Source organism: Vipera berus (assembly GCF_964194415.1).
Source record: "Vipera berus genome assembly, chromosome: 1".
NCBI classification, from domain to species: domain Eukaryota; kingdom Metazoa; phylum Chordata; class Lepidosauria; order Squamata; family Viperidae; genus Vipera; species Vipera berus.
Window position 1 is genome coordinate 95506597 of NC_138202.1, and position 25310 is coordinate 95531906.

Here is a 25310-nt window from a genome sequence, read left to right on the forward strand (position 1 = left end):
TAAAAGACATTAGAGATCATTGCAACTATTGACTCAGTTGAGGGTGATTCCTTCTCTGGGGCTAATCCAGAAAAGTGCATCAGTCAAAATGGACAGGATTGCTGAAAGCAACACAGAGAAGGAAAAAAAGTACTTTAAACCTGCAAAAGGAAACCATGCTCAGACATTGCATTTGCAATGGGAGGGGGAGTGGGTGAGTACAGAATGATTTCATCTGTTTCTGCCCTCTGAAAATAGTTGCTGACTTGTTTTGATAATGAGGAAATCCAGCAATGTGGATAACCTAAGAATCAGATGGAAGAGTCAGATGGTTGGATTGTATGACACATATGCTGTTGCAGCTACAGTATATTGTTTACAGATTGCGTATTTCGAAACCAAACTGAACAACTGAGAATTGATTTGGTCCTTGGTCTCTTAAACAGATGGAAGCCAATGTTTTTCTGACCAAACAATTTAAATTTTGCAGCAGAGGTTCTTCTAATTTATTTGCCTTTGAAAAGTGTGAAAGAGAAGCCTTTTTCTACTTGAAATCTGTCAAAGCACCACCCATCTAACTATAGGCCTTTAAGAAAATCCTAAAGTTTTATCTGCATTCCAATGCCTTTCCTAATTAATATTTGTATAGGGCTTATTCTAGGTAAATATATAGAATCATAACCTTAAAAGTGAAAAATATTTTAGAAAATTATTTTGACTAGCCATTCCTATATCAGTGAAGAATTATTTTCATTAATTTGAAAACCACAATAGAACATTAGTTTTACTCCCACATTTTAATGAAGAAATAAAGCAGTCATTTTCTTTTCTTGTTCTAAAATATATGCCATTTTTTATATATCTGGGAATAATTCAGAATGGTATATATCTGAAAATACTTTGATTTCTTAACAGATAATAGAAGACTTGCTACTCCAAGGATCAAAGAAAGCACAGTTTCGAAGGCGCCTTACATGTTTGTGTTAAAAAGCAATTATGCATAGGATGCTTGAAATTTCTTATGAAACTGAAGAATTTCACTAATAAGTTATCATGATAATCATCTTAATTATTCTATTTTTTGGAGTTCATAAGTGAATGTCTTGTTTATATCACCAAATGCATTCACTTAGCAGAGAGAGATCAGCAAGCTTGGAAAATCTCAACATTTGCAGCAGAGGAGGAAAAAGTTGTTAGTTTTTTGTTTCTAAAAGTTGTTTGCCATATATTTGGCACCTTTTACTACCTGCAAGTTTCCGAATGCCCTTCAGGGGCAGCCCCATGTAGACCGTGTTACAGTAGTCTAAACAAGAAGTTACAAGGGCATGAATTACTGTGAGTGGGGCCTCCCAGTCCAAGAATGGGTGTAACTGGTATGTCATCCAAAAGGTGTGCAAAGGCTCTTCTAACCAAGGCTACCACCTGATCTTTGAGTAGGAGTCATGAATCTAGGAGGACTCCCAGATTGCACATCAGCTCTGTCTGGGTAGTGCAACTGCATCCAATCTATAAAGATGGAAAAATCTTGACTTCAAAGGGCTCAAATACCTAATCTATTCTGTCTTGCTAGAGTTGAGTTGGATCCCCATCTGGTCACCAACAGCCTGTAGACATTGGGATAAGACATCTACATCATTATTCAAAGGACTCCTTCTTTCAAGGAGGAGTTAACTACTTCCCGGATCCACTCATATGTCCTCTCCTACACAGACTTAATTAGCTAGCAAGGACACAATCTAAAACACAAAGTGGCTGAACTAGCAGTTGAGGGGATCCTATCACTTCTTCAGGTTCCATGGGCCAAACTGTTCCCAAATCACCTTGCAACCACCTTCATTGACTCTGCTATAAGGCTGGAGTTTAACACAGAGCAAATACGAGCAATTTTTATCTGCCAGATGCACAGCATATTCCTCACAGCAACGCGTTAGTTCAACCCTCTGCAGTGTACAGGAAAACCATTCATTTACTGGTTTATTAAGTCTGTATAAAAATAATTAAAAACATGTCACAGTAACAAGCAAGACCCTAAAGATTTTTTTAAAAAACTTACATCCAGAAATTAAGTTATCCTTATCCTTCTTAAAACACCTCTAGAAATGGAGAACTGAATCCAGTCTTCATAGATAGATTTTTATTTTGTCAAATCTGAAGTCACCTGACTCATTAACATCTCTGGGTAGCCTACAACTTTTACAATACACACACACCCTTATGTGTCATCAACCTCCTAGTGACCACATAGTTTCATCAATCAATCATAGACACAATCCATCAATAAACCAATAACAATAAACTAACCCCCCCAAAATAGCATTCCACAGCCAGTCTGTCAATACAGCTGGAAAAAGTCATAAGTGTGTGTGTGTGTGTGTGTGTGTAGAGAATAACCCATCATTCCAGAGGGCAAGTGCAGCAACAGGATAGGTTTATTTATTTATTTATTTTATTACATTTCTATACCGCCCTTTCCCGGAGGACTCAGGGCGGTTTACAGGGTAATTAAAAACCAAAAATACAAAAGTTAAAAACCAAGTTTAAAAAAGATTAAATTTATCCCTGTATAATAAAACCCCCAATTAAAATAAATTAATCCTCAGCCTGGGCCAGAGAGCTCGAAGAGCCAGGTCTTCAGGTCCCGGCGGAATGAACGGAGGTCGGGGGCAGTCCTCAGCTCCACTGGCAGCTGGTTCCAAAGGGCAGGCGCCCCCACTGAGAAGGCCCTATCCCTGGGTGTTACCCGCCGGCAATCTCTTACCGGTGGCACCCTGAGAAGACCCTCCCTGTGGGAGCGCACTGGACGAAGGGAACTTGATGCCGGCAGCAGGTGTTCCCTCAGATATCCCGGACCCAAGCCATGTAGGGCTTTATAGGTCATCACCAGCACCTTGAATTTCACCCGGAGGGCAACCGGAAGCCAATGCAGCTCGCGGAGTAGAGGTGTTACATGGGAGTATCGGGAGACCCCCATCACAACTCGCGCGGCTGCATTCTGCACCAGGTTGGAATGAACTTTAGGTAGTTGCAATTTATGTCCATTATTTTTGGTTCCAGTTTCTTTTCTCCAGACTGAATATCCCAAATTATTTCAGCTGTTCTATTAGGGCATCTTGTCAAAGAAGATGAGATTTGTCTCGGATTACCTGTTTTTGACAAAGTTCCTGGCAATCACAGCAATCTTCAAGATTACCAATGGCCTGCTTTTTCAATCATCCCTCCAGAGACTAATGTCCAGATCATTGTTTAATAATTACTGGGATCCTGTTTTTCTTGAAGAGGGGAAATACTTTTTTTTTTCTTCCCCAGTCATTTGGTATCTTCCCTCCTATCAAAGAGAATAGTTCTTCAACAGTATTCTAGAGCAGACATGTCAAACACAAGGCCCGGGGGCCAGATGTGGCCCGCGAAGTGGTTTCATGCGGCCCGCGAAGCCATCCTGGAAACAGTGAGGGAACGGCCCCCACTGCCTTGGCCCTGGCCCAGAGACCCTCCTTCTGCCAGAGACCCTCAGATCTGTCCCACTCCTGCCCAGGCCCCCATAGGCACCCTTGATGCGAACGATGTAGAGCTGGCCACGCCCACCCAGTAGGCCATACGCACTCTAGCCACGCCCACCCAGTAGGCCATGCCCACCCAGGCCACACCCACCCGGCCCCCTGAGGGCAACCGCAAAGCTGATGCGGCCCTCAATGAAATCGAGTTTGACACCCCTGATCTAGAAACTTCAGTCGGTACAAAATGTGGCAATGTAGGCAATTATGTGCACTCCTAGAATGGCACATATTATGACTCTGCTCCATGAGTTCCATTGGTTGCCAGTTTGCTTACATATCTAAGTCAAGGTGCTCATTTTGACTTTTAAAGCCCTTTGTGTCATGGGATCAGGTCTGACAGACCATCTTTTTCTGATCATGTCTGCCCATCCCATCAGTTCTGGCAGTTCTGTCTATTAAGAAGTTACATCTGGCAGGAACCAGGAGACAGGCCTTTTCTGCTATGGAGTCCTCCCTGTGGGCCATTATTTCTCCAGAGGTGAGATTAGTTGCATCCTTGGTAAAATGGCTGTATCAAACATCCTTGGCAATCTCAGAAAAATGGAGAACTGGTGACATGGCTACAGTGTAACACCAAAGCTGCTTTTGAGAGTCACAATTGTAAGATGGGCAGTTATAAAAACGTGATGAATATAAATATATAAATAGAATATTACATACTCAATCCAATATCATTGGCAATCTTTGCATTGGCAGCCTTTGCATTGTATTGAAACATGACATTACTAAGGTTGGTTTGGGATCAGCGATTATTGTTAGGTACCGATTCTGGAGCAACAGTAGGAAAAGCATGCAAATATTGTATCTGTAGAATGCAAAATCATGGTGCTTCCCCTTTTCAATGTAAATCATAAGGCCAGTTATGTCTCTCCCGGTTATATGCTAAATGTTGCTGCTGTTTGATCATTTTATTATTATTTTTTGTGACTTTGAGTCAGTATTGACTCCTGGAGAATCTTAGATAAGCCCTTGAAGTCTTCTTGGCAAGATTTCAAAAGTGGTTTGCCATACACCGCTTCCTAGGGCTGAGACAGAGTAACTTGCCCAAGGTCACCTAACTGGATTTGTGGCTCAGGCAGAGTTAGAACTCATGGTCTCCCAGTTGCTAGCCTGGTACATTAATCAAGACACCAAACTGACTCTCCTTATAATCTACTGTATATCATCAAACTATAGCAGCAAGATGGGACTATATAGAGACACATGCTGCTGGTATATTTTATTTTATGATTTTTTTAAAAAAATCTTTCATTTACTCATATACAATTCTCTGAGTATTTAGAGTATTTGAATCTGCTTTATAAGCATAATTTAAAAAATGAAGGGTATACAGAAAGATATCTTGTGAATCATTAATGGGATACTTAGTGAATTACACTACTTTGCTGCAAACTGAATCCAGTTCAAACAATCACAACTGCTTTAAAATTTCACTAGAGGGCATTACAATTCCAATCAGCTGCTCAGTGCACATAAGTATAAAAAAAATACATAGAAAAGGAGGCTGGTAAGATGGACCCAGTGATCACAATGCCTTTGTTTGCTCATAACACAGCCATCTGGAGTAGGTCAAAACAGAGCTACCTTGAATTTTGGAATCTTTGCTTTTTTATATAAGCAAAGCTATGCAAAAAAAAAACCTGAGGCAGTAGGAAGAAGAATGTCCCACAGTAACAATATCCTAGCCCAGTTCAATCTATAGTGGAAGGCAGTGCAAAAAAGTGCCACACCACCCAAAATATAATCCTAAAAAATGTTTCAGAGTACTGGGTGGGCGGGATTGGTTCATATTGTAAAATAAGCATAATACATTTGATTCAGCTAGTCTAGAAGCATTCTGTAATTCAGCAAAGTTGCACAAAAGACAATTGGTATAAATGTCATCTTTTGTGTGTACACTCACTCTTACATCACAAATAAATTAAACAACATTGTGGATTAAATTTTCAGTAGGTGAAAGGACACAATGCATATCATACCTGCTCAGATTATCAAAGCTAATGTAAATAATTCAATATGCGACCACAGCATTTCCAGTTTTTGGACTAATATGAATTGTGCAGGAAAGAAGTTTATTGGTGGCCTCTTCAACTGGGCTAGTAAATAATTCCAGAAGCTTTGGCGACATCAAGAAAATGTAACAGCTTAGTTCATAGTTTTCATAAAACACATTCATCCTAAATGTGCTAAGCACATTGTTTTGTGCTTAAATTGTAAGCCGCCCTGAGTCTTCGGAGAAGGGCGGGATATAAATGGGATTAAAATAAAAAAAATAAAAAATAAAAATAAAAGTCGAATTGCCATAGCAACACTACTGGTCAAATTAAGATAAAAGCGAATTAAAAATAAAACCCTAGTTTATTTCAGATGGTAGCTAGGAAGGCTTTGCCATTGTACAAGCAACTTCTTGATCGAGTCTTAAACTTATTTGCAATGACAGTCTTATCAAATTGCAACGCAAGGCCACCTGCATCCAACTTTCCCGGGTCCTCGGATTCCGACGAGCGTAGGTTGAAGGCCTTAGGCAACAAGGACAGCAAAAACGCCTTGTTTCCCAGGAGACCGTTCTGAACACCTTAAGGTCCAAGCACACTGACTTAGGTACGAGCTGATTTCAACGTTTAAATATGCGCTCTCTTCCGCAGCGGAGTGCTCTTTCCAACCCTCCGGAGCCCGCCCGCAATTCAAGTGGGCGGTTACAAAGGCAGCAGCCGTGAGATTATATGATGTCAGCCCCTCTCAGCCGTCCCGGCAGCTCTGGAAAGCGGGCTTAGGGAGAGAAGATGCTTTCCCGGGGCGGACGAGAACTTCTTCTAACATTTGAGCACTGAACGCAACAGGTAAGGGAGCGCGAAGGCCGCAGAAGGTGGCCGTGGCCACTCGGGGGAGGGAAGACGGAACAAAAAGAAGATCCTTGAGCCTCCCACTTCCTCTTGGGATTTCCTCGAGTGACGAAATAAAGCAGGGGTCTTCAAACTTGGCCCTTTTATGACTTGTGGACTTCAACTCCCAGAATTCCTCAGCCAGCTTTGCTGGCTGAGGAATTCTGGGAGTTGAAGTCCACAAGTCATAAAAGGGCCAAGTTTGAAGACCCCTGAAATAAAGTCTCTCCAGCGAAAGATCTTTTCTGGGATTTTTGCTGTGCCGTCGGAATTCCTTGCTCCGTTTCTAAATCGTGTCGGGCAGCGCGGCTTGAGCAGAAAGACGTTTTGTTGTTGTTGTTGTTGTTCTCTTGCCTGAGGTACTTGCTTACTTTTTTCCTTTGCCCTGCTTGTTCGAAAATGTATACCGTAGGCTGCCCGTCCGAATCGGTTTCTTAACGAGTAAGAATTACGATTTGGCCGAAAACGAGATTAGCTTGAGAAAGAGACCTAAGAAGTTGTTAGTGGGCGTAGCTAACTAAATCTCGGCTTCCTTCTCGCAAAGTTGCTCTGATACATTCAACTTTCGGTGAACCCACCAGCCAGCCTCGCAGAAGGCTTGTTATAATCGCGGCTAGTCCAAGAGAGCTCGGGAAGCACTTTGTATTTTGAAAGCTAGAGGCTGCATTACTGCTTGAACGAGGGGAAATCAATGAATCCATCGACAGGACATAGTTCTTGGCTACGTTTCAATTTGTTTCGTGGATTCTGGTTAATATCTTCAGTAAAGTGCTGATTAACTATACAGGTATGCCCTTTCATCCCTGTTGTTCAGTATCTCTTGCTTTGAGAGTGGGATTTTGTGAGCCAGGCAACTTTGCCGTGCAAAATTCTGTGGGAAGGAAATGTGGTAGCAGAAGGGTGTACAAATGCTTGGCATACGTAAACCCAGGGCTTTTTTTCTCATAGAACGCTCAGAATGGAGTTCCGGCACCTTTTTTGGATGGAAGCTTGTAGGGTAGGCAAGGCGGGTTGGATGACGTGTGAGTTCAGGCACCTTTTTCTTTTACAAAAAAAGCACTGCGTAAACCTGTCTTCAGTAGTTATATTCCTCTTTCCTTCTGATTCTTGGGTAATTTCTGGGAACAGTCCAATACCATTTATATTATGAAACCACAATGGTTGTACAGGTTAGGCTAGTTTGTGAGAGTTCTGTAACCTCTTTCTAATGCAGCGTTCATTGTACCTGACTTGTGCTAACTTGCTTCCGATATTCTTACAGCCAGATTAATCCTTTCTAAAGTCTGCAGTGACTAATCTATTCATATTTTCTTGACAGGCATCAGGCTATGTTATTTTACATTTTGCTATTTCAGCTGCTTAGAAATTCGTCTGCATTTCCTCACTGCTCAATACAAACCAAAGAATCAAAGGGTGCAATAGAAGAAGGTAACTTATTTCTATTAATCATTGTACTTTTGTATTAAAATTGTTTCTAATACGAAGGACAAAATCAAAGAAGTGTAAAATTATAATTGTATACTGTAGCCTAATCTAAATGCTGTTGTTCAAAATGATTCAGTCGGAAGGTAGTCCAACTTAAGGGAATGAAACCAGAGATTAATTGTTTTGGATTTAAACCAGTTTTTAAAAGATAATTTCTTTTTAACTACAGTAGCATGTTTTGTTAAACATTGCAATATGTTACAACCAGTTCTATGAATATAAGATCTACCCTTCCAGGAAACATCATTTTTCAGTAATGAAAGTACAATTCACCAACATCATTACTAATCTCTTAATCTAGCCAAACATTTACCAGATATCTTCATCAGGTATGTCTGCAGCTTCTAGAACCCTAGCTAGTTCTGGAATTCCTATATTCTTTCAAACTCAGTTTGACTGATTATATATGAAACATTTCTGTGAGATTTTCCTTTCTTCTTTCTGTTATCACTTTAAATATACAGGTAATCCTTGACTATAGGGACGCGGTGGCTCAGTGGGTTAGGACGCTGAGCTTGTCGATCAGAAGGTCGGCAGTTTGGCGGGTCGAATCCCGAGTGCCGCGTAACAGAGTGAGCGCCTGTTACTCGTCCCAGCTTCTGCCAACCTAGCAGTTCGAAAGCACGTCAAAATGCAAGTAGAAAAATAGGGACCGCTACGGTGGGAAGGTAACAGCATTCCGTGCGCCTTTGGCGTCTAGTCATGCCAGCCACATGACCACGGAGACATCCTCGGACAAGCGCTGGCTCTTCGGCTTCGAAACGGGGATGAGCACCGGCCCCTAGAGTTGGAAACAACTAGCACACACGTGCGGGGGAACCTTTACCTTTACCTTTAATCCTTGACTTAAAACAGTTCCGTTCAGTGACTGGTCAAAATTACAATGGCACTGAAAAAAGTGACACTTTTTTTTTTCACACTTATGACCATTGCAGCATCCCCAGGGTCACATGATCAAAATTCAGACTCTTGGTAACTGACTCATAGTTATGATGGCTGCAGTGTCCCAAGATCATGTAATCACTTTTTTTGACCTGACAAGCAAAGTTAATAGGGAAGCCAGATTCACTTAACAACCATGTTACTAAGTTAATAACTGCAATGATTCATTTAACAACTGTGCCAAGAACGGTCATAAAATGAGCAAATTTCACTTAACTGTCTCTCTTAGCAATAAATTTTTGGCTCCACTGTGATTATAAGTCAAGGACTACCTGTATTAATGTTCAGTAGTAGAATTTCATGGGGTATTATTTCTTCTCTTGAATGATTTTTTTTTAAAAAAGTAAACGTGTAAAATTTGATGTTTGTCCAAATTATGAATCAAGATCTTTTTCTGGCAAACTGTAGAAATTGCTTGCCATTGCCTTTTTTTCCAGGATTTTATTTTACTTCCAGGCAGTACAGTTTTGGGATTTCTGGTCTCCCATTCAAATACTAGAGAATCAGTTTGGTGAAGAAGTTACAGACACCAGAGTAGAAAACGGGACTGTGATTTTTTAGTCCTGCCTTAGGCATGAAAGCCAGCTGGGTAAATTTGGGTCAGTCCTTCTCTTGGCCCTAGGAAAATGGAAAATCACTTCTGGAAAAATATTGCCAAGTAAATGCCAGGTCTTCTCCTGCCAGCCACCAGAAGTCAAGGCTGATTCAAAAGCACAAAGCAAATATACCAAATCTAGCCAGGTGTAACCCCATTGCCTTTCTGAGATCAAGCCAAATTGTTCAGCTAGATGATAGAAATTTGCCAGACTGTTCACTGTCGCCTAAACTTTTTTTAAAGTTGCCTTGCAGACTCTAGTCTCACCAAATTTACTAGTTCTTAGCATATACCCTCTTTGGGTAAATTCAGGTTCTTTTTTAATAAATCCCTGCTGGTTATCTTCTATAATATTTTTGTAGTAAGTAACTTAGGTAAGGATGAACAATGATGCAGTCTGAAAGTTCTTACAGATCTATATTGCTGCATGCTAATGTATCACAGATGTCGAGAGAACATGGGTATATTTTGTAGAATTAGACGTTGGTGAGATTTGCCTCTTCCCCCTTGGCAAAAAGTAATTGCTTCAATTGTTTTGTTGGCTGGGGGATTAAAGGAAAAGTGAGTGATACCATTACAGGAAAGGGGGTGATTCCATTTGTCAAGTTAGAGCACAGGTGTAGTGTGTTGCGATGTATCGCGACTCTTTTTGCATTGCCAGCAATGGAGTGGGCATGGCTTCGATATGATGAAACTGGCCCGCAGGCCGGCAATTTGACACCCATGAGTTAGAGCATAAGGTGACTTTCTTGCCCCTTAAACTCTCAGGTAAGCCAACCAAGTGTTGTATGATGGTAAAGAGAAACATAGAAACTCAGGCCTCTAATTACAGGAGGCACAATCCACACTTGTCTTCAATTTTTACTCCTAACTGACTTTCCAAAGTGAAAAATGTAAAAGTAATGATAGGTTTTAATAACAAGATAAGATTAAACTACAAGGCATTCTAAGGAACAGGCATATCCATAATATCTGTATGTTTTCAATTATAACTCCAATATTCTCTGACTTTTGGCCAAGTTGACCTTTAGCAGTTGTAAACTAGCAAATCTCTAGGACCTAGGATACCATGCCTGTGTACTGCAGTCTAAATGATCTTACAAAACTGTATTCCTCAATTATGGGAAATAGGCACATTTTCTTAAATATCAGAAAATATCTATGTGCAGCTATTAAGATATCTGCCGCCCATTGCAGTAGCATAGGCTTCCCTGTGTAAAATTTCCCTTCGATGCTATGAAATAGAGAATCAGAACAATTAGCTTTTTGCCTTAATAGTAACAAGTTAATGAATGTGTATTTTTTTCTTGGGAATTCCATTTGTGTATGTTAAAATGTAAGAAAAAGTCAATAAAGGCAACAAGAATAAAATAATGCTGCCAAACAAAGCTTGTCCCACCATTTGTATTTTATAGAAAAATGGAGATAACTTTTAAAAGAGACTATTAAACAATTCTGGGCTTATCAGATCTTCAATTTCTGTTGTTTTGATCATAAAGTTATGTCCTGCATTGTTTGAAATTGCAGGTATGTTTTATTTAAAAAAAACATTTTTCTGGTATTGTCATGCCTTATAACATTTAAGTCAGGGCTTTTCAACCTTTTCACCCATTGTACCACATTTAGCATATGGCAACATCCGAGGACCACCAGTCATCTAGCAAGGTGTCAAAAACTTGATGAGGGGGAAAAATGAAAAAAGTGATGAAGTACAGGTAGTTCTTGACTTACAACAGTTCGCTTAGTGACTGAAGTTACAATGGCACTGAAAAAAGTGCCCCCCAAGCCACAGCCGAGCAACACACCTGCCTGCTCGCCCAGTGGCACTCTTCCTCTTCTCCGAGGTTTTCATTGTTGTGAGCATTTCTGTTGAGGATTGGCAGCGGGGGTGAGGGGGGTGTTTGGTTTTTATTTCCCCCGTCTGCTGGGTGGTTGCAGCAGGTTTTGGTCACTTCACATGACCCTGGGACACTGTGACTGTCATAAATATGAATCATTTGCCAAGCATCTGAATGTAAATCACAAGACCCTCGAGATGCTGCAACATTCCAGCTGATCGGCACTTCTGGGCTCAGCAGAAGCGCCAAGATTAGCACCAAGCTCCAGCTGGAGCCTGGCACTGATCCTGGTGCTTCCACTGAGCCCTGACAGCCCTGCAGCTCCAGCCATCTCTCGCTCAGGCTTGTGCGGTGCTGCGAACGGTTCAGCTCATTCCCCTCCCCCGCTACCACTTTTCTAGGATGGTCACATCCCACCAGCCAGGTGCCAATGTACCACAGGTGGTACCCATACCACTGGTTGAAAAGCCCTGATTTAAGTAAGATACTTTAATTCAAATGACAAGCTAAAAAGTGGGTTCTGGCATGCAGGCTGACATCTGGCATCTTTCTCACGCTGCCGTGGTTGCAGGAATGTAGAAGAAACATTGTACAATATAAACCACAAGGACCACACAGTTATCTGGTGTGATTTGCAAAACATCGTAGATTAAAAAAAATATAACATGATTTAGAAACAGATTAATTGAATATTATGTTTTTCTCAATGTAGCAGTAATTAAAGAATGAGCATACACAGACTTATATAATAATTAAGTGGGGAGGAGTTTTAAACATGTAAACAAATCCTTGGCATTCTAAGGTATTAACATTATTTTAATTATATTATAGTATTCATCCTTGCAGAGAAAGCTAATTTATTCATTGGACGGCATCTTCTATACAACCGATTTGACTTTGAACTAATAACTCCAGGAGATCTTGAAAGAGAATGTTATGAAGAGCAATGCAATTTTGAGGAAGCAAGGGAAATTTTTGGAGATTCAAGAAAGACGGTAATTATTTAAGTTACGAATGCTATTGAACATTTGACATGTGCATGACTTTCAATTGATAACAAGACAACAGCATACTCTGCATAGGAGTATTTCCTATATCCCCTAATAATGAAGCTTTCTAAGTTAGCCCTGGTCATCTTTTTCTTCAGTTGTTTGAACTGTCATGCAGGGATGGAAATTCGCTTCTGGCAATAAGATTCAATAATTGTCATGATCCAACTATTTCAATTTAAAAGTTTCTAAAATAACCCACAATAATTTATTTAAAATATAAAGTCATCTCTCTCCAATCTTTCTCTTTCCCAGTATCAAAGACAACTGAAATTTCAAATTAAAAAATGTCTACCAATGCAATATAAGTCATTCTAAAGAAATTACTGGGTTATTGATACATTTAATGTCTAGGTTGAACATTTGAAAGCAAGTACAATTAAAAGTTGATTTGGAAAAATCTGTCTACTTTAAATATATATATATCTTAGCCAAACGTGGTCAGGCTCATTTGCTCATCTAAGCATTTTTGTTTTCTTAGATGTCTTTTTGGAATGAATATACTCTTAGGGGTCCTGGCTCAAAAACAGGTAAGACAAAAACAACATAGTGATGTATCATTTTTTTCCACATATAGTATCCTTGTTTATTCTTCTGTCTGTGATGAATTACAGCTATTCTTTCAGTGGATATGGCAGACAATAGATCCAAGCTGTAATCAGTGTATTCATCTTCAATAAGCAATGTGTGGTGGTTCTTCTGATGGACACAGCAAAAGGAATTGTTGACATTATGATACCAGCAAAAATGATTACATACATTTATACTAGAAAAGGGTATTCCCAGTATTACAACTTGATATTTTCTCTTTTAGGTGCTATATTTTATAATATGGAATCGCCTCCCCAAATCTTTCCTAAGCTACTGGGGCAAATTGGAAGGGTATTAATATAAAACTTTTTGGTTGACCCCTTGCAAGAATTTCTTAATAGAAGATACTTAAAATAGACTGCCACTGGTCAGGCTGAATTTCCTGACATGTCCTAATCTATCTAGTTGGGAGTTTTTAGGTATTCTTCAAATGAGAATTCTCTTCAGCTGGAGCAAAGAAGGAATATTTTGTGTTGACTGAGTTAAGGTATATTATGGGATGCGGGCCTATTGCTGCAGGAGTAGCAAGTCAAGGGATAAGAAGCCACTATTTTTTCTCCTCCACTTTCCTTTCTCCTGCCTGCCTTCAATTGCTACAGCTTGTGGGGGGCAAACCTGGTACCCAAAAATTTTCATAATGGAAAAGCTAAGCAGAGAGATTTGCTTGGGACTCAGAGAGTTCTACTTACACCCTACAGAAAGGATCTTCGGGTCTTCCTGCCTAAAGGCCAGAAAATTATCATATAAAGTCAACAAAGTTTACTAAAAATGGAAGCATAGAGGAAAAATAAGGCAACCATCTCTCTCTCTCTCTCTCTCTCTCTCTCTCTCTCTCTCTCTCTCTCTCACACACACACACACACACACACACAAACATGTAAAAGCCCGGCAAAACTAATCGCATTACCTCCTTGAATATGTTGTTGGGTTTTAGCAAGTTTTGAGAGTTTCTTGTACAGAGAAAAGTCTGCTTCTCCTTCTTGTGCATTTCTGTGCAGCCTTTATTTTGTCCTTCCTCCATCTTATAGAATGTAGAAACAATTGAAAGCCTCTTTGAGCAAAACAGTGGTCTCCCCAGTCATGGAGACTGCTTCACCTCTGACTGTTACTTGTCACCTAATTCTTTAGCATTTAAGAGATATAATTGTATTTCAAAGATGCATAATGGGTATACTGCTTTTATAAATCTAGAAAATAACTTTAAAGAATTTATTCCTTACATTTATTGGCATACTGTGATCACATTTCCTGGCAATACTGGATTAAAGTGTGATTTAGGGTAGATCAGGAAACAATGAGAGGGTCGACTACACTTAACCGCCTTCCCTTTATGTGCAGGTGGCAAAGCAGCAGAGAAGATTGATGTTATAGGACTTTTGACTGGACTGATTGCAATTGGAGTACTATTGATAATACTTGGATTGCTTATTTATTACCTGTGCCAAAAAAAATGCAAACCAAGATTACCAGGGTAAGAAAATAAATATTATAGTTACCAATATCATTTTCAGTGTTAATACCAACATTAAACATATTCTATCGGGACATATTTTGTATTTGTTTACATTTGCCAGTTATATCCTGCATAGATTTATGCTACATGTAGCATAAATTGGTGAGGTGACAGAGCTTTGAAGAACAAATATAGTCTCAATATTCAAAAAGGTGAAGATGATTGACCCAGGAAATTACAGCTAATTTAATGTCTCTAATGGTCAATCTATAATAGATAAGATTGTCAACAAGCCATGATGCCAAGAATGCTACTGTTCTCTGGAATAAGCATGAATTTGTCAAGAACAAATTAGATTCACCTCAGGGATTTTTTTTAATGACAAAGTGACTAGTTTGACAGATGAAAGGAATGCTGTAGTAGTAGTATATTGTATTGTTAATATATTGGATGGATAAATATGGTTTAGACAGTAATAGGATCTGAAACATTTGCAACTATCTGAATAGGTACACCCAGAGAGTGCTCATAAATGGTTGTGTGTGTTCCTAGAGGGAAACTTTGATAATCTGGTGCTGTATTTGTGGCCCAATGCTTTTCACATCTTTATAAATGACTTGGAATATATAGAGATCAAATGTATGCATATTAAATTTGTAGATGACACCGGATGATGGGAAATTGACTAACACTATAGACCAGGGGTGTCAAACTCCCAGCCCACGGGCCGGACGCGTCATCCGGAAGCCATGCCCCCCATTGCCAGCAATGACAAAACTGTCCTGATACGTTGCGCAACATCACATGACGTCGCAAGTTTGACATGTCTGCTATAGACAAAAGCACAATTCAAAACAATCTCAACAGGTGCAAAGAAAATTTGACAGAAAGATATTCAAATGTAAGGTCATGTGTTTGAACAGATAAAGCATTAGAAGATTGACTTGGCAGATAAGATTCCAATAAAGGAGAATGTTTGTAGTTCAGGGTTGAAATGAGGGGTCCTTGGTGCTTTTTGAGTTTGTTGTTTTCTTCTAGACATTTCATTATCCAAGGATTGGTGTTTGCTCTCAATTTATATTCTAGTGGATTGCCCTGTCAATGTTGGTGGTCTTAGAGATTCTTTGGTTGGGCTGTTTGCTCTTGGCTTGTTTGGCAGTTCCTTGATTGGGGTATTGTTTACATGATAGTCTGATGTTAATCTTGGGTTCATCTATGCTTATCTGAGTGCTGGTCAGCAAGAGTTTTTGTTCCCTTTTTGGCTTGTTGATTGTCTCTTTTGCATAGTTTATAGATATTGTTTACGTCTATGTATCTACTGATGGCTAATTCATTAAAGTACCAGGCTTCTAGAAATTCCCTAGCATTTTTGGACTTGGCTTGGTTTAGGATGGTCAGTTTCCCAATTGAAACTATGGTTAAATCTGTGCATATGTTATAAATTAAAGAGCTTTCATCATGTCTTCTGACTGCCAGTTGGTGTTCATGGATGCATTCTGCCAGTCTTCTGTTTATCCTACATAATTGCTGTTGTACTCATTGCATTGTATGTTGTAGATGACTCCTGTTTTTTTCTTCTGGGGCTGGGTCTTTTGGTTTACTTAAGATGTTTTGAAGGGTTTTAGTTGGCTTGTGTGCCACACTGATTCTGTGTGGTTGTAGTAGTTTGTTGGTGGTTTTCAAGATGTTCTTGATGTATAACAGTGTTAATTGAATTTCAATCAATTGAAAGGATTATGGATTACATAAACCTCTATCTAACCATATACTTTCAATTTGATGGACAAACTCACCAACAAAGTAAAGGTAGACCTACAGGATCACTGCTTTTAGGACTTATAGCAGAGGTTGTTATGCAATATCTCGAAGCCATAGCAGTTCCACAAATACAAGCCAAAATAGGAATCAGATTTGTAGATGATACCTTCACCATGATAACCATGAACATCCACAATACCATCAACATCTTCAAAAGAATCCAGTTTGCCAGAGAAAAAGAAAACCACAACTCACTACCCTTCTTGAGCATCCTGATCAGCAGAGACCACAATGGCAAACTAAAAACATGTGTACAAAAAAACCACCCACACCAACCAAATGTTGTACTACCAAAGCAACAACCCAACCTCTGATAAAACAAGCTGCATAAGAACTAAAGGAAACAGAGCATCTATGCAACATATTCCAACAAAATAGATATCCACACAACTTCATCAAAAGTTCCTGACCACTCAACCCAGTACAGCACAGCTAACACAAGCCCTAACAGAATAACACTGCCATACATCAGATAATCTCAGGAACCACCAACAGTCTACTACAACCACATGGAATCAGTATGGCACACAAGCCAACAAAAGCCCTTCAAAACATCTTAAGTAAACCAAAAGATCCAGCATCCCTAGGAGTCATCTACAACATATAGTGTAATGACTGCAACAGCCACTATGTATGACATACAGGCAGAAGACCAGCAGAATGCATCCAGTAACACCAACTAGCTGACAGAATACATGAGGAAAACTGTTTAATTTCACAACACATGGACAAGCTTAACCATAGTTTTAATTTGGAAACAATGACCATCCTAGACGAAGCCATGTTCAAAAGCACTAGGGAATTTCTAGCAACCTGGCACTCTGACAAATCAGCCATCAATAGACACATAGACATAAATAATATCCATATACTATGCAAAGGAGACAATCAACAAGCCAAAAAGGGTACAAAAAGACTAAAACACTTCCCCACCAGCAATCAGCAATCAGCAGTCAGATGAGCATAGATTAACTCCAAGGTTAATATCAGACTAACAATCAAATAAACAATTCCCCAATCAAGGAACTGCCAAACAAGTCAACAGTAAACAACCTAACCAAAGAACCTCTAAAACCACCTCCACCAACACTGACAGGGCAAACCACTAGAATATAAACTGAGAGTAAACCCTCACTTCTTACTAGCATTGATGATGTTACCTACTTTGAGTAATGAAATTTCTGCAAGTAAACAATGAAATTCAGAGCACCAAGGACCCTCACAAATAAGATTTGAGGATTTAAAAGAACTTGCAGTCCACTAATAATTAGGAATTGAAGGATAAAATGAATATGGATAATAGTAAACAGGAATTTAGAAAGTGACATTATGCTGAGTCCAAATGTTGGTTTATGTAATTCAGTAGCAACTCTACAATTTTCCAGGATTTCATTTTGGATTATTTTCAGCCCTAGCTAGATGCGGCATTGCGACAGGTCTTGAATCTGTGACTTTTTTCTTATGCATTGCATAAAATCTCTCTGAGTCATAATTCCTTCCAGAAATTTCCTAACAGATTAAATAAATTGAAATTATGTGATAAGTTTCATAGATTAAATAACATATTAAAACTTCTATATTTGTACAGATGTTTCCTTGGATATTGCAATATGAGTAGTGAAAATTAACAATTCATATTTTCTGGAAGTTAAGGGTGTTCCAAACCTGAAAATAAAAAAGTATATCTTTTTTTATAACACATGCATTACAATGTACATCTTGTTAAATCAGTTGTCTTCCTAGAGGAGTGAAAAAGCTTATCTTTAGTACCATCAGTTTGTAAAGCATACTAGTATAGGATTGTTCCCTGAATGTTGACAATTTTAGAATGTACTGTTCTTTAAACAAATTGTATTTATGGTTAGTTAGTTGCTGAGGTCATCCTTTAATATGTTCTTCAGTAAGAAAACATTGTGGGTGAGAGCTTTATTCCTTGCAAATAGTTTTTACTTGATAGCCTATGAAGGTATGAAGCAACTTCTTAAAAATTGGATGACTGGATATTGAGCAAAAACATAGCACGACTGTTCACCAGTAATATTTTCATTAAAAAGGAATGTTTGTACATTGTTGTTGTTGTTGTTGTTAGTTGAGAAGTCGTGTCCGACCCATCGCGACCCTATGGACAATGTTCCTCCAGGCCTTCCTGTCCTCTACTATCTTCTGGAGTCCATCTAGGCTCACGCCTACTGCTTCAGTGACTCCATCCAGCCACCTCATTCTCTGTCGTCCCCTTCTTCTATTGCCCTCAACCTTTCCCAGCATTAAGCTCTTCTCCAGTGAGTCCTTCCTTCTCATTAGGTGGCCAAAGTATTTGAGTTTTAGCTTCAGGATCTGGCCTTCTAAAGAGCAGTCAGGGTTGATCTCCTCTAGGACTGACCGGTTTGATCGCCTTGCAGTCCAAGGAACTCGCAGGAGTCTTCTCCAGCACCATAGCTCAAAGGCTTCCATTCTTTGGCGCTCAGCCTTTCTTATGGTCCAGCTTTCACTGCCATACATTGCAACTGGGAAGACCATAGCCTTGACTATACGCACTTTTGTTGACAGGGTGATGTCTCTGCTTTTTAGTGTGCTGTCTAGATTTGCCATGGCTTTCCTCCCAAGGAGCAAGCGTCTTTTAATTTCTTGGCTACAGTCCCCATCTGCAGTGATCTTGGAGCCCAGGAAAATAAAATCTGTCACTACCTCCATTTCTTCCCCATCTATTTGCCAGGAATTGAGAGGGCCAGATGCCATGATCTTGGTTTTCTTAATGTTTAGTTTCAACCCAAGTTTTGCACTCTCCTTCTTCACCCGCAACAAGAGGCTCTTTAGTTCTTCTTCACTTTCTGCCATTAGAGTGGTATCATCTGCATATCTTAGGTTGTTGATGTTTCTTCCGGCAATCTTAATTCCAACTTTTGATTCATCTAGCCCTGCCTTTCTCATGATGTGCTCTGCATATAAGTGAAATAGGCAAGGCGACAGTATACAGCCTTGCCGGACTCCTTTCCCAATTTTGAACCAATCAGTGGTTCCGTGTCCAGTTCTCACTGTTGCTTCTTGGCCCGCATATAGATTTCTCAAGAGACAAATAAGATGGTCTGGTATGCCCATCTCTTTAAGGACTTGCCAGAGTTTGTTATGATCCACACAATCAAAGGCTTTAGCATAGTCAATGAAGCAGAAGTAGATGTTTTTCTGGAACTCTCTAGCTTTCTCCATGATCCAGCGTATGTTAGCAATTTGATCTCTAGTTCCTCTGCCTCTTCGAAATCCTGCCTGTACTTCTGGTAGTTCTCGATCCACATACTGCTGGAGTCTAGCTTGTAGGATTTTAAGCATAACTTTACTAGCATGAGAAATGAGTGCAATGGTGCGATAGTTTGAACATTCTTTGGCACTGCCTTTCTTTGGAATTGGAATGTAAACTGATCTTTTCCAATCCTGTGGCCATTGTTGAGTTTTCCAAATTTGCTGGCAAATTGAGTGTAGCACTTTTACTGCGTCTTTTAAGATTTTGAATAGCTCAGCTGGAATACTGTCACCTCCACTAGCTTTGTTGTTGCTCAGCTTTTCTAAGGCCCACTTCACTTCACATTAGGATGTCTGGCTCGAGGTCAGTGACCACCTCATTGTGATTATCAGGGACGTTAAGCTCATTCTTGTATAGTTCTTCTGTGTAATTTTGCCACCTCTTCTTAATCTCTTCTGCCTCTGTTAGGTCCCTGCCATTTTGGTCCTTTATCATGCCCATTTTTGCATGAAACGTTCCTTTCATCTCTCCAATTTTCTTGAAAAGATCTCTGGTCCTCCCTATTCTATTGTTTTCTTCTATTTCTTTGCATTGTTCATTGTTCATTTAAGAAGGCTTGAACATTATTTGTTTGTAATTAATCCTTTGAATCAATTACAGCAAGCTCTAAACATCATGGCAGGTAATATCAACAAAACTCTTTTCAGCTTCTGTGGAATATTATCTTTTCAAATGGTTACAAGGTAAAGAAGAGACATATCTCACACCATTGTGCCAAACAGTGAATTCATAGTAGTAACTTCACCAGCCTTCAGTAGTCTTTACTAATCAAAGACCTTAACCCTTTACATAAAAGTAGTATTTCACTTCGCCCTTTAGAAAATCATCACTAGTGATGTCAGAAATTTACTTCTTTTATAATTGTCATTTGGCTTCTTTAAATAGCAAATACTATTTCTGTCTCCAAATAATATGAGATGTTGTGGTCTGCAAACAATGACAATATGATAACTCATTGCCCACATCTATTAGGCTGTGCCATTTGAAATGCGTACTTTAAAAATGTTTTTATGTTTCTGTATAACTATTTTGTTTTCATGCTGATCCTATCTGTTCATTATTGCACAGAACAAATAAGTACATCAATGATGATATATGTAAGGATATATTAATCATCTTGGGCATTTTGTTTAATTCTTTTTTAACTTTTGTATTTTTGTACTTTTATATGTTTGCCCTGTTCACCGCCCTGAGTCCTTCGGGAGAAGGGCGGTATACAAATAAAATTATTATTATTATTATTATTATATTTGCCTCACATGCAAATAGAAATAGAGTGTAACTATTTCATTGGCTGTGTTTTGTCCTAAATTCCAGCTGGTTTTGTTATTTCCCCTAGAAAGATTTGCATTCTTGTAATAAGATGTCATTTCTTATGAACTTTATAAGAGTTTAAAATGTCATGTGAAAAGTTAGTGAAGTTAATGTTTAATTCAACTTAATCTCTACTTTCAGCTAATATTAGACTAATACATAAATGTATAAAATACAATGAGTTGCCTATTAGCATTATTTTATTTTCAAATGCAATGTCTTTTTACCATTAATCCAAGAATATGTGATTATATATAATTATCCTTTATTACCTGCAAACTCTGTTTTATTTCTCAATCAGTTTCTGGAATAACATTTTACCAATTATCAGATTTGTTATTCTCAACTCCCACATGTAAGCTACTTTATAAGTCAGTGCATTGTAACCATACCAGAATACCCAGAAAGGAGAAATAATCAGTGAAAGCAGATAGTTTTTGTTGATCAAAGGAAAACAAAAATGATATGAAATAAACCTGAAATAGAAATATTTGAAAGCTTCTGAAAATTGTTTAGACCAGGGCTTTTCAACTAATGGTATGGGTACCACCTGTGGGACATTGGCACCTGGCAGGTGGTACACAACCATCCTAGAAAAGTGGTAGCAGGGGAAGGGAATGAGCTGAACTGATGGCAGCACTGCACAAGCCTGAGCGAGATATAGTGGGAGCTGCAGGGCTGTCAGGCTCAGTGGAAGTACCAGGATCAGTACCAGGCTCCAGCTGGAGCTCGGCGCTGATCCCAGCATGTCTGCTGAGCCCAGAAGAAGCGCCGATCAGCTGGAATGTTGCAGCATCTCGAGGGTCTTGTGATTTACATTCAGATGCTTGGCAAATGATTCATATTTATGACGGTCACGGTGTCCCAGGGTCATGTGAAGTGACCAAAACCTGCAACCACCCAGCAGATGGGGGGGGGGGAAATAAAAAACAAACACACCCCCACCCCACACCCCCGTCAATCCTCAACAGAAATGCTCACAACAATGAAAACCTCGGACAGGAGGAAGACCGCCGCCGGGTGGGCAGGCAAGTGTCCTGCTTGGCTGTGGCTTGCGGGGCACTTTTTTCAGTCCCATTGTAACTTTGAACAGTCACTAAGCGGACTGTTGTAAGTCGAGGACTACCTGTACTTCATCACTTTTTTCGTGGGGTTTTTTTTGGTCATCATGTTTTTGACACCTTGCCAGGTGACTGGTGGTACTCAGATGTTGCCATATCCTAAAAGTGGTACAATGGGTGAAAAGGTTGAAAAGCCCTGGTTTAGATATTAGAGCAGTATAGTATGTAGTTACAAGAAGTAGCCTGCATAGTAATGGTGGTGCTCTTAAAGTAGCTTTGTGAATCTGTTTTCAAGCCAACTATGTTCAAGTTGTCCAGGTTTAAAAATGTTACTAAGCGACTTTGGACCAGTCATTTTCAACTTAACCTACTTCAGAGGAATTATTCTGGGATTAAAATGAAGGCAATCCCCATTTTTGGATGCTTAAGCTCTGGCAGAAATAAACCACAGACTTTGAGAATTAGGTTGCATTAATCTGGAAAATAAATCATATTGTTTTTAATTTTTTTATTTTCATTTAATGGTAATTATTCCTCCAAATACAGTAATTAGAAAGAGACATCTTTTAAAAATAAAATTCAATAAAAAAAATTCCAGTGCCCTTAATTCAATATAAAATTGTTTCAAGAAACTTTACAATTCAAATGCCCAGAAAAGTTAACTTTTATCCTAAAATCCTATTGCCATTAAAATCTCTGATGGGTTTATAAATAATTTATGGAACTTAACAGTTTAACAGCAGAAATGGCCTTGACTTTGAGATTAATGTCTACTTACTTCTGTATCTCACTTTCCAGAAGCCTCTTGGAAATCTTATCTCTTAAAAGCAGTGCTTTTTTGTAAAAGAAAAAGGTGCTGGAACTCACACGTCATACAAACCACCTTGCCTACCCTACAAGGTTCCATCCAAAAAAGGTGCCAGAACTCCGTTCTGAGCGTTCTATGAGAAAAAAAGCCCTGCTTAAAAGTGCACAGAAAACAAACATGAATATTAATGTTAGAATGAAACATGAAACATTATGTTGTGAAATTTTAACATAAATGTTTGGATTTAAAGTTCATAGTATCCATGATCAAACTAGAATTATAATTTTGGCTTAACTGAAAATGAGCCACTCTGATCTGGCTTCTGCAGCTACTTGGCAAGGCTAACATATATGGTGATATCATCCATTCTTTGTTTAGTATTACACATCAATCAGGAATTTGGGCTTGCTCTTCTTGGAATAAGTAAACTCATAAGCATTTTTCCCCTTGGTTTCTGCTCTGATGTTGTATTCAGAGGTTACTGTTGTTGCAATTTAACAAATTACAGATGTTTCTTTCCATCAGAAAATGTTAAGGGAAGTAGAGGGTTGCCTGATCCAAAACTTTTTTTTTCCAGAGTATTAATTCACTACAAGGTATATATGACCCTTATTTCATAGGAAGGACACTTCATCACTCTCAAAAAATTATTTATGAAACTGTATGACTTTCACATTATCATTCCATGGTGTATCACATGATCTAAAGAATGTACAAAGGGAATATTGGGAAGCTGGACTTTCTCAAATACAGAACTATCTTTTCCAGTGTGACCCCTTTTAGATATATTGGGATTAATATTCTCAAAATTCCCACCCTGGAAGATGTTAATTAATAAGGTTGTATTAACTAACTTCTAAACTAAGGAAGCTGAAAATATTGTTAGCTGTTTCAATTGATTTATCAGCCTGACCTTTGATTGTTTTTATTCATCAAAGTTTTTTTTTAATTCTAGGCACAGAAGCTGCAGGAGGCATAATTGTTCCATCATCTTCCAAAGGCAAGAAGAGTTTGCTTTAAATCCTGTTCCTCCTTGTAGTACAGGACAGATAGGATTGCCAACTTATGATCAAGCAATGGCATTAAGAGAAAACTATGATTCTCCACCCCCACCATATCCTGGACATTCACGAAAGTTCAAAGTGTTCAAAAAGTCTCTCTCACTTCCAGGTCCTTAATGAACAAAGATGACCTATGTTGTGACTGTTGAGAATTAGTCTTAATAAAAGATGTGCAACTGAAATGCTATAGTACAGCATTCTAGACAGTGAAAAGACTCTCTGAAGATGCCTATGATGGACTAAATGGCGTCAGGTAACAAGGAACCCATTTCTCCAATGTTCTGATAATTAAGGAGGAAAGACTTCTTTTATATTTTCATTTATATGTGAAAACCTATACTGAACTTGGCTCCTGTGCATTTTGAGCCATTGAGTAAACTGATGTGCAGTTTTTCCTGTTTCTTATAACAGAAAAGTTTTATTTCCTATTCTAAAAATTGCACTAGTTTTCTATTTTAGAGGAAAAAGTATTTTTCTTTTGAATTTTCTCCTTTGATAAAAATGTGTTTGTTAGTTTTTGATTCCTGGTGATCGCTTGATCTAGTCCCTACAGTTGTTGGTAATAAAGTTGGCAGAAGTGCTTTGCCATTGCTGCCTTTCTAGGGCTAAGAGAAAGTGACTGGCCCTATTTCACCTTTGTGCCTATGGCAGGATTAGAACTTAAGTCTCCTAGTTTCTGCCTGATGCCTTAATCACTACACCAAACTGGCTCTCCTGTGATAAAAATGCTAACATATTAAAATTTCAATTATCTAATTGAATATTTGATCTATTTCTTATACTAGGAAGAATATATACATGTGTTATCAATAAGTTTTTTATAAATAAAATAACTATTTGTACCTAGTTCCACTTTCTCTGTTAATGCCAATTAAATAATGAATCTGAAAGAAAATGTCTGATATCTGAAAAACTGCCTTGCTTTATGAAGCCAAAGATCAGTTTAGATGTTAAACCGACTTTCATAAGAAGCTCACAAACAAGACATGATGTAAGAGCTACTCTTTCATTACTTATTTGAAGGGCAATATGGCTGCAAGGTGGGGTTGGGTCACAGCAAACAAAAGTGCATCTGGATTTTCAGATGGCTTAAGTTTTTAAAAAACAAAAGACACTTATTTCAAGGCACTATTAGTTGCTATATAGTCAGCAACCAGATTTTTTTCCCATGGCAATCTGTTCCTAACCTGGTTCTTCAAGTTTTTCAAAGATGACTGTGACTACCATTTTTGCTTCTCAGCTAAGAATGACAGAAAAGTCTTAGGAATTCTGAAGGCTGTGAAATGCTTGGCACTGCAGCTTACCAATCTTTGTTCTGAAAGAAAATGTTACATAACAAAGCTCTGAGCCACTAAAATGTTAAACCAATGTCTCTGCCATATTGACTTATACAAGGTTGCTAGACTTGCCATAGGGGCCATTTCTGCAGACCATTCTACTACAACTTGAATCCTTTGTTTTCCTCCTTTGTGAAAACAATTAAACACAAGATTGTTTCATCTATTTCCTCTGCACAATTCAAAGTGGCAATATTGTATCTCAAAGTCTGTATCTTCCTTTTCAAGGAATAAAACTTCAAATTCAA

The 25310-nt window shown here is 38.8% G+C and overlaps 1 protein-coding gene across 2 annotated transcripts; it reads left to right on the top strand.

The window, feature by feature from the left end:
- Positions 1 to 6247: 6247 nt before the first annotated feature.
- Positions 6248 to 24606, top strand: PRRG4 (proline rich and Gla domain 4). Of its 2 annotated transcripts, none has more exons than XM_081313139.1 (6): positions 6248 to 6373; positions 7734 to 7843; positions 12107 to 12270; positions 12806 to 12854; positions 14254 to 14386; positions 23620 to 24606. In XM_081313139.1, the coding sequence occupies exons 2-6, from the start codon at positions 7744 to 7746 to the stop codon at positions 23840 to 23842; spliced, it is 669 nt and encodes a 222-aa protein (XP_081169265.1). In that variant the 5' UTR covers positions 6248 to 6373; positions 7734 to 7743; the 3' UTR covers positions 23843 to 24606. The 2 variants fall into 2 exon arrangements, with proteins under 2 accessions (XP_081169265.1, XP_081169266.1); XM_081313140.1 differs by having other exon boundaries at positions 12122 to 12270.
- The last annotated feature ends 704 nt before the right edge of the window (positions 24607 to 25310 follow it).

Bases quoted from the DNA above. Each gene is read 5' to 3' on its own strand.
- PRRG4 (XM_081313139.1), top strand. From the start codon at position 7,744: ATGTTATTTTACATTTTGCTATTTCAGCTGCTTAGAAATTCGTCTGCA. The intron at 12,271-12,805 runs GTAATTATTTAA...TTGTTTTCTTAG, and splicing joins TTGGAGATTCAAGAAAGACG to ATGTCTTTTTGGAATGAATA. The intron at 12,855-14,253 runs GTAAGACAAAAA...CTTTATGTGCAG, and splicing joins GGGTCCTGGCTCAAAAACAG to GTGGCAAAGCAGCAGAGAAG.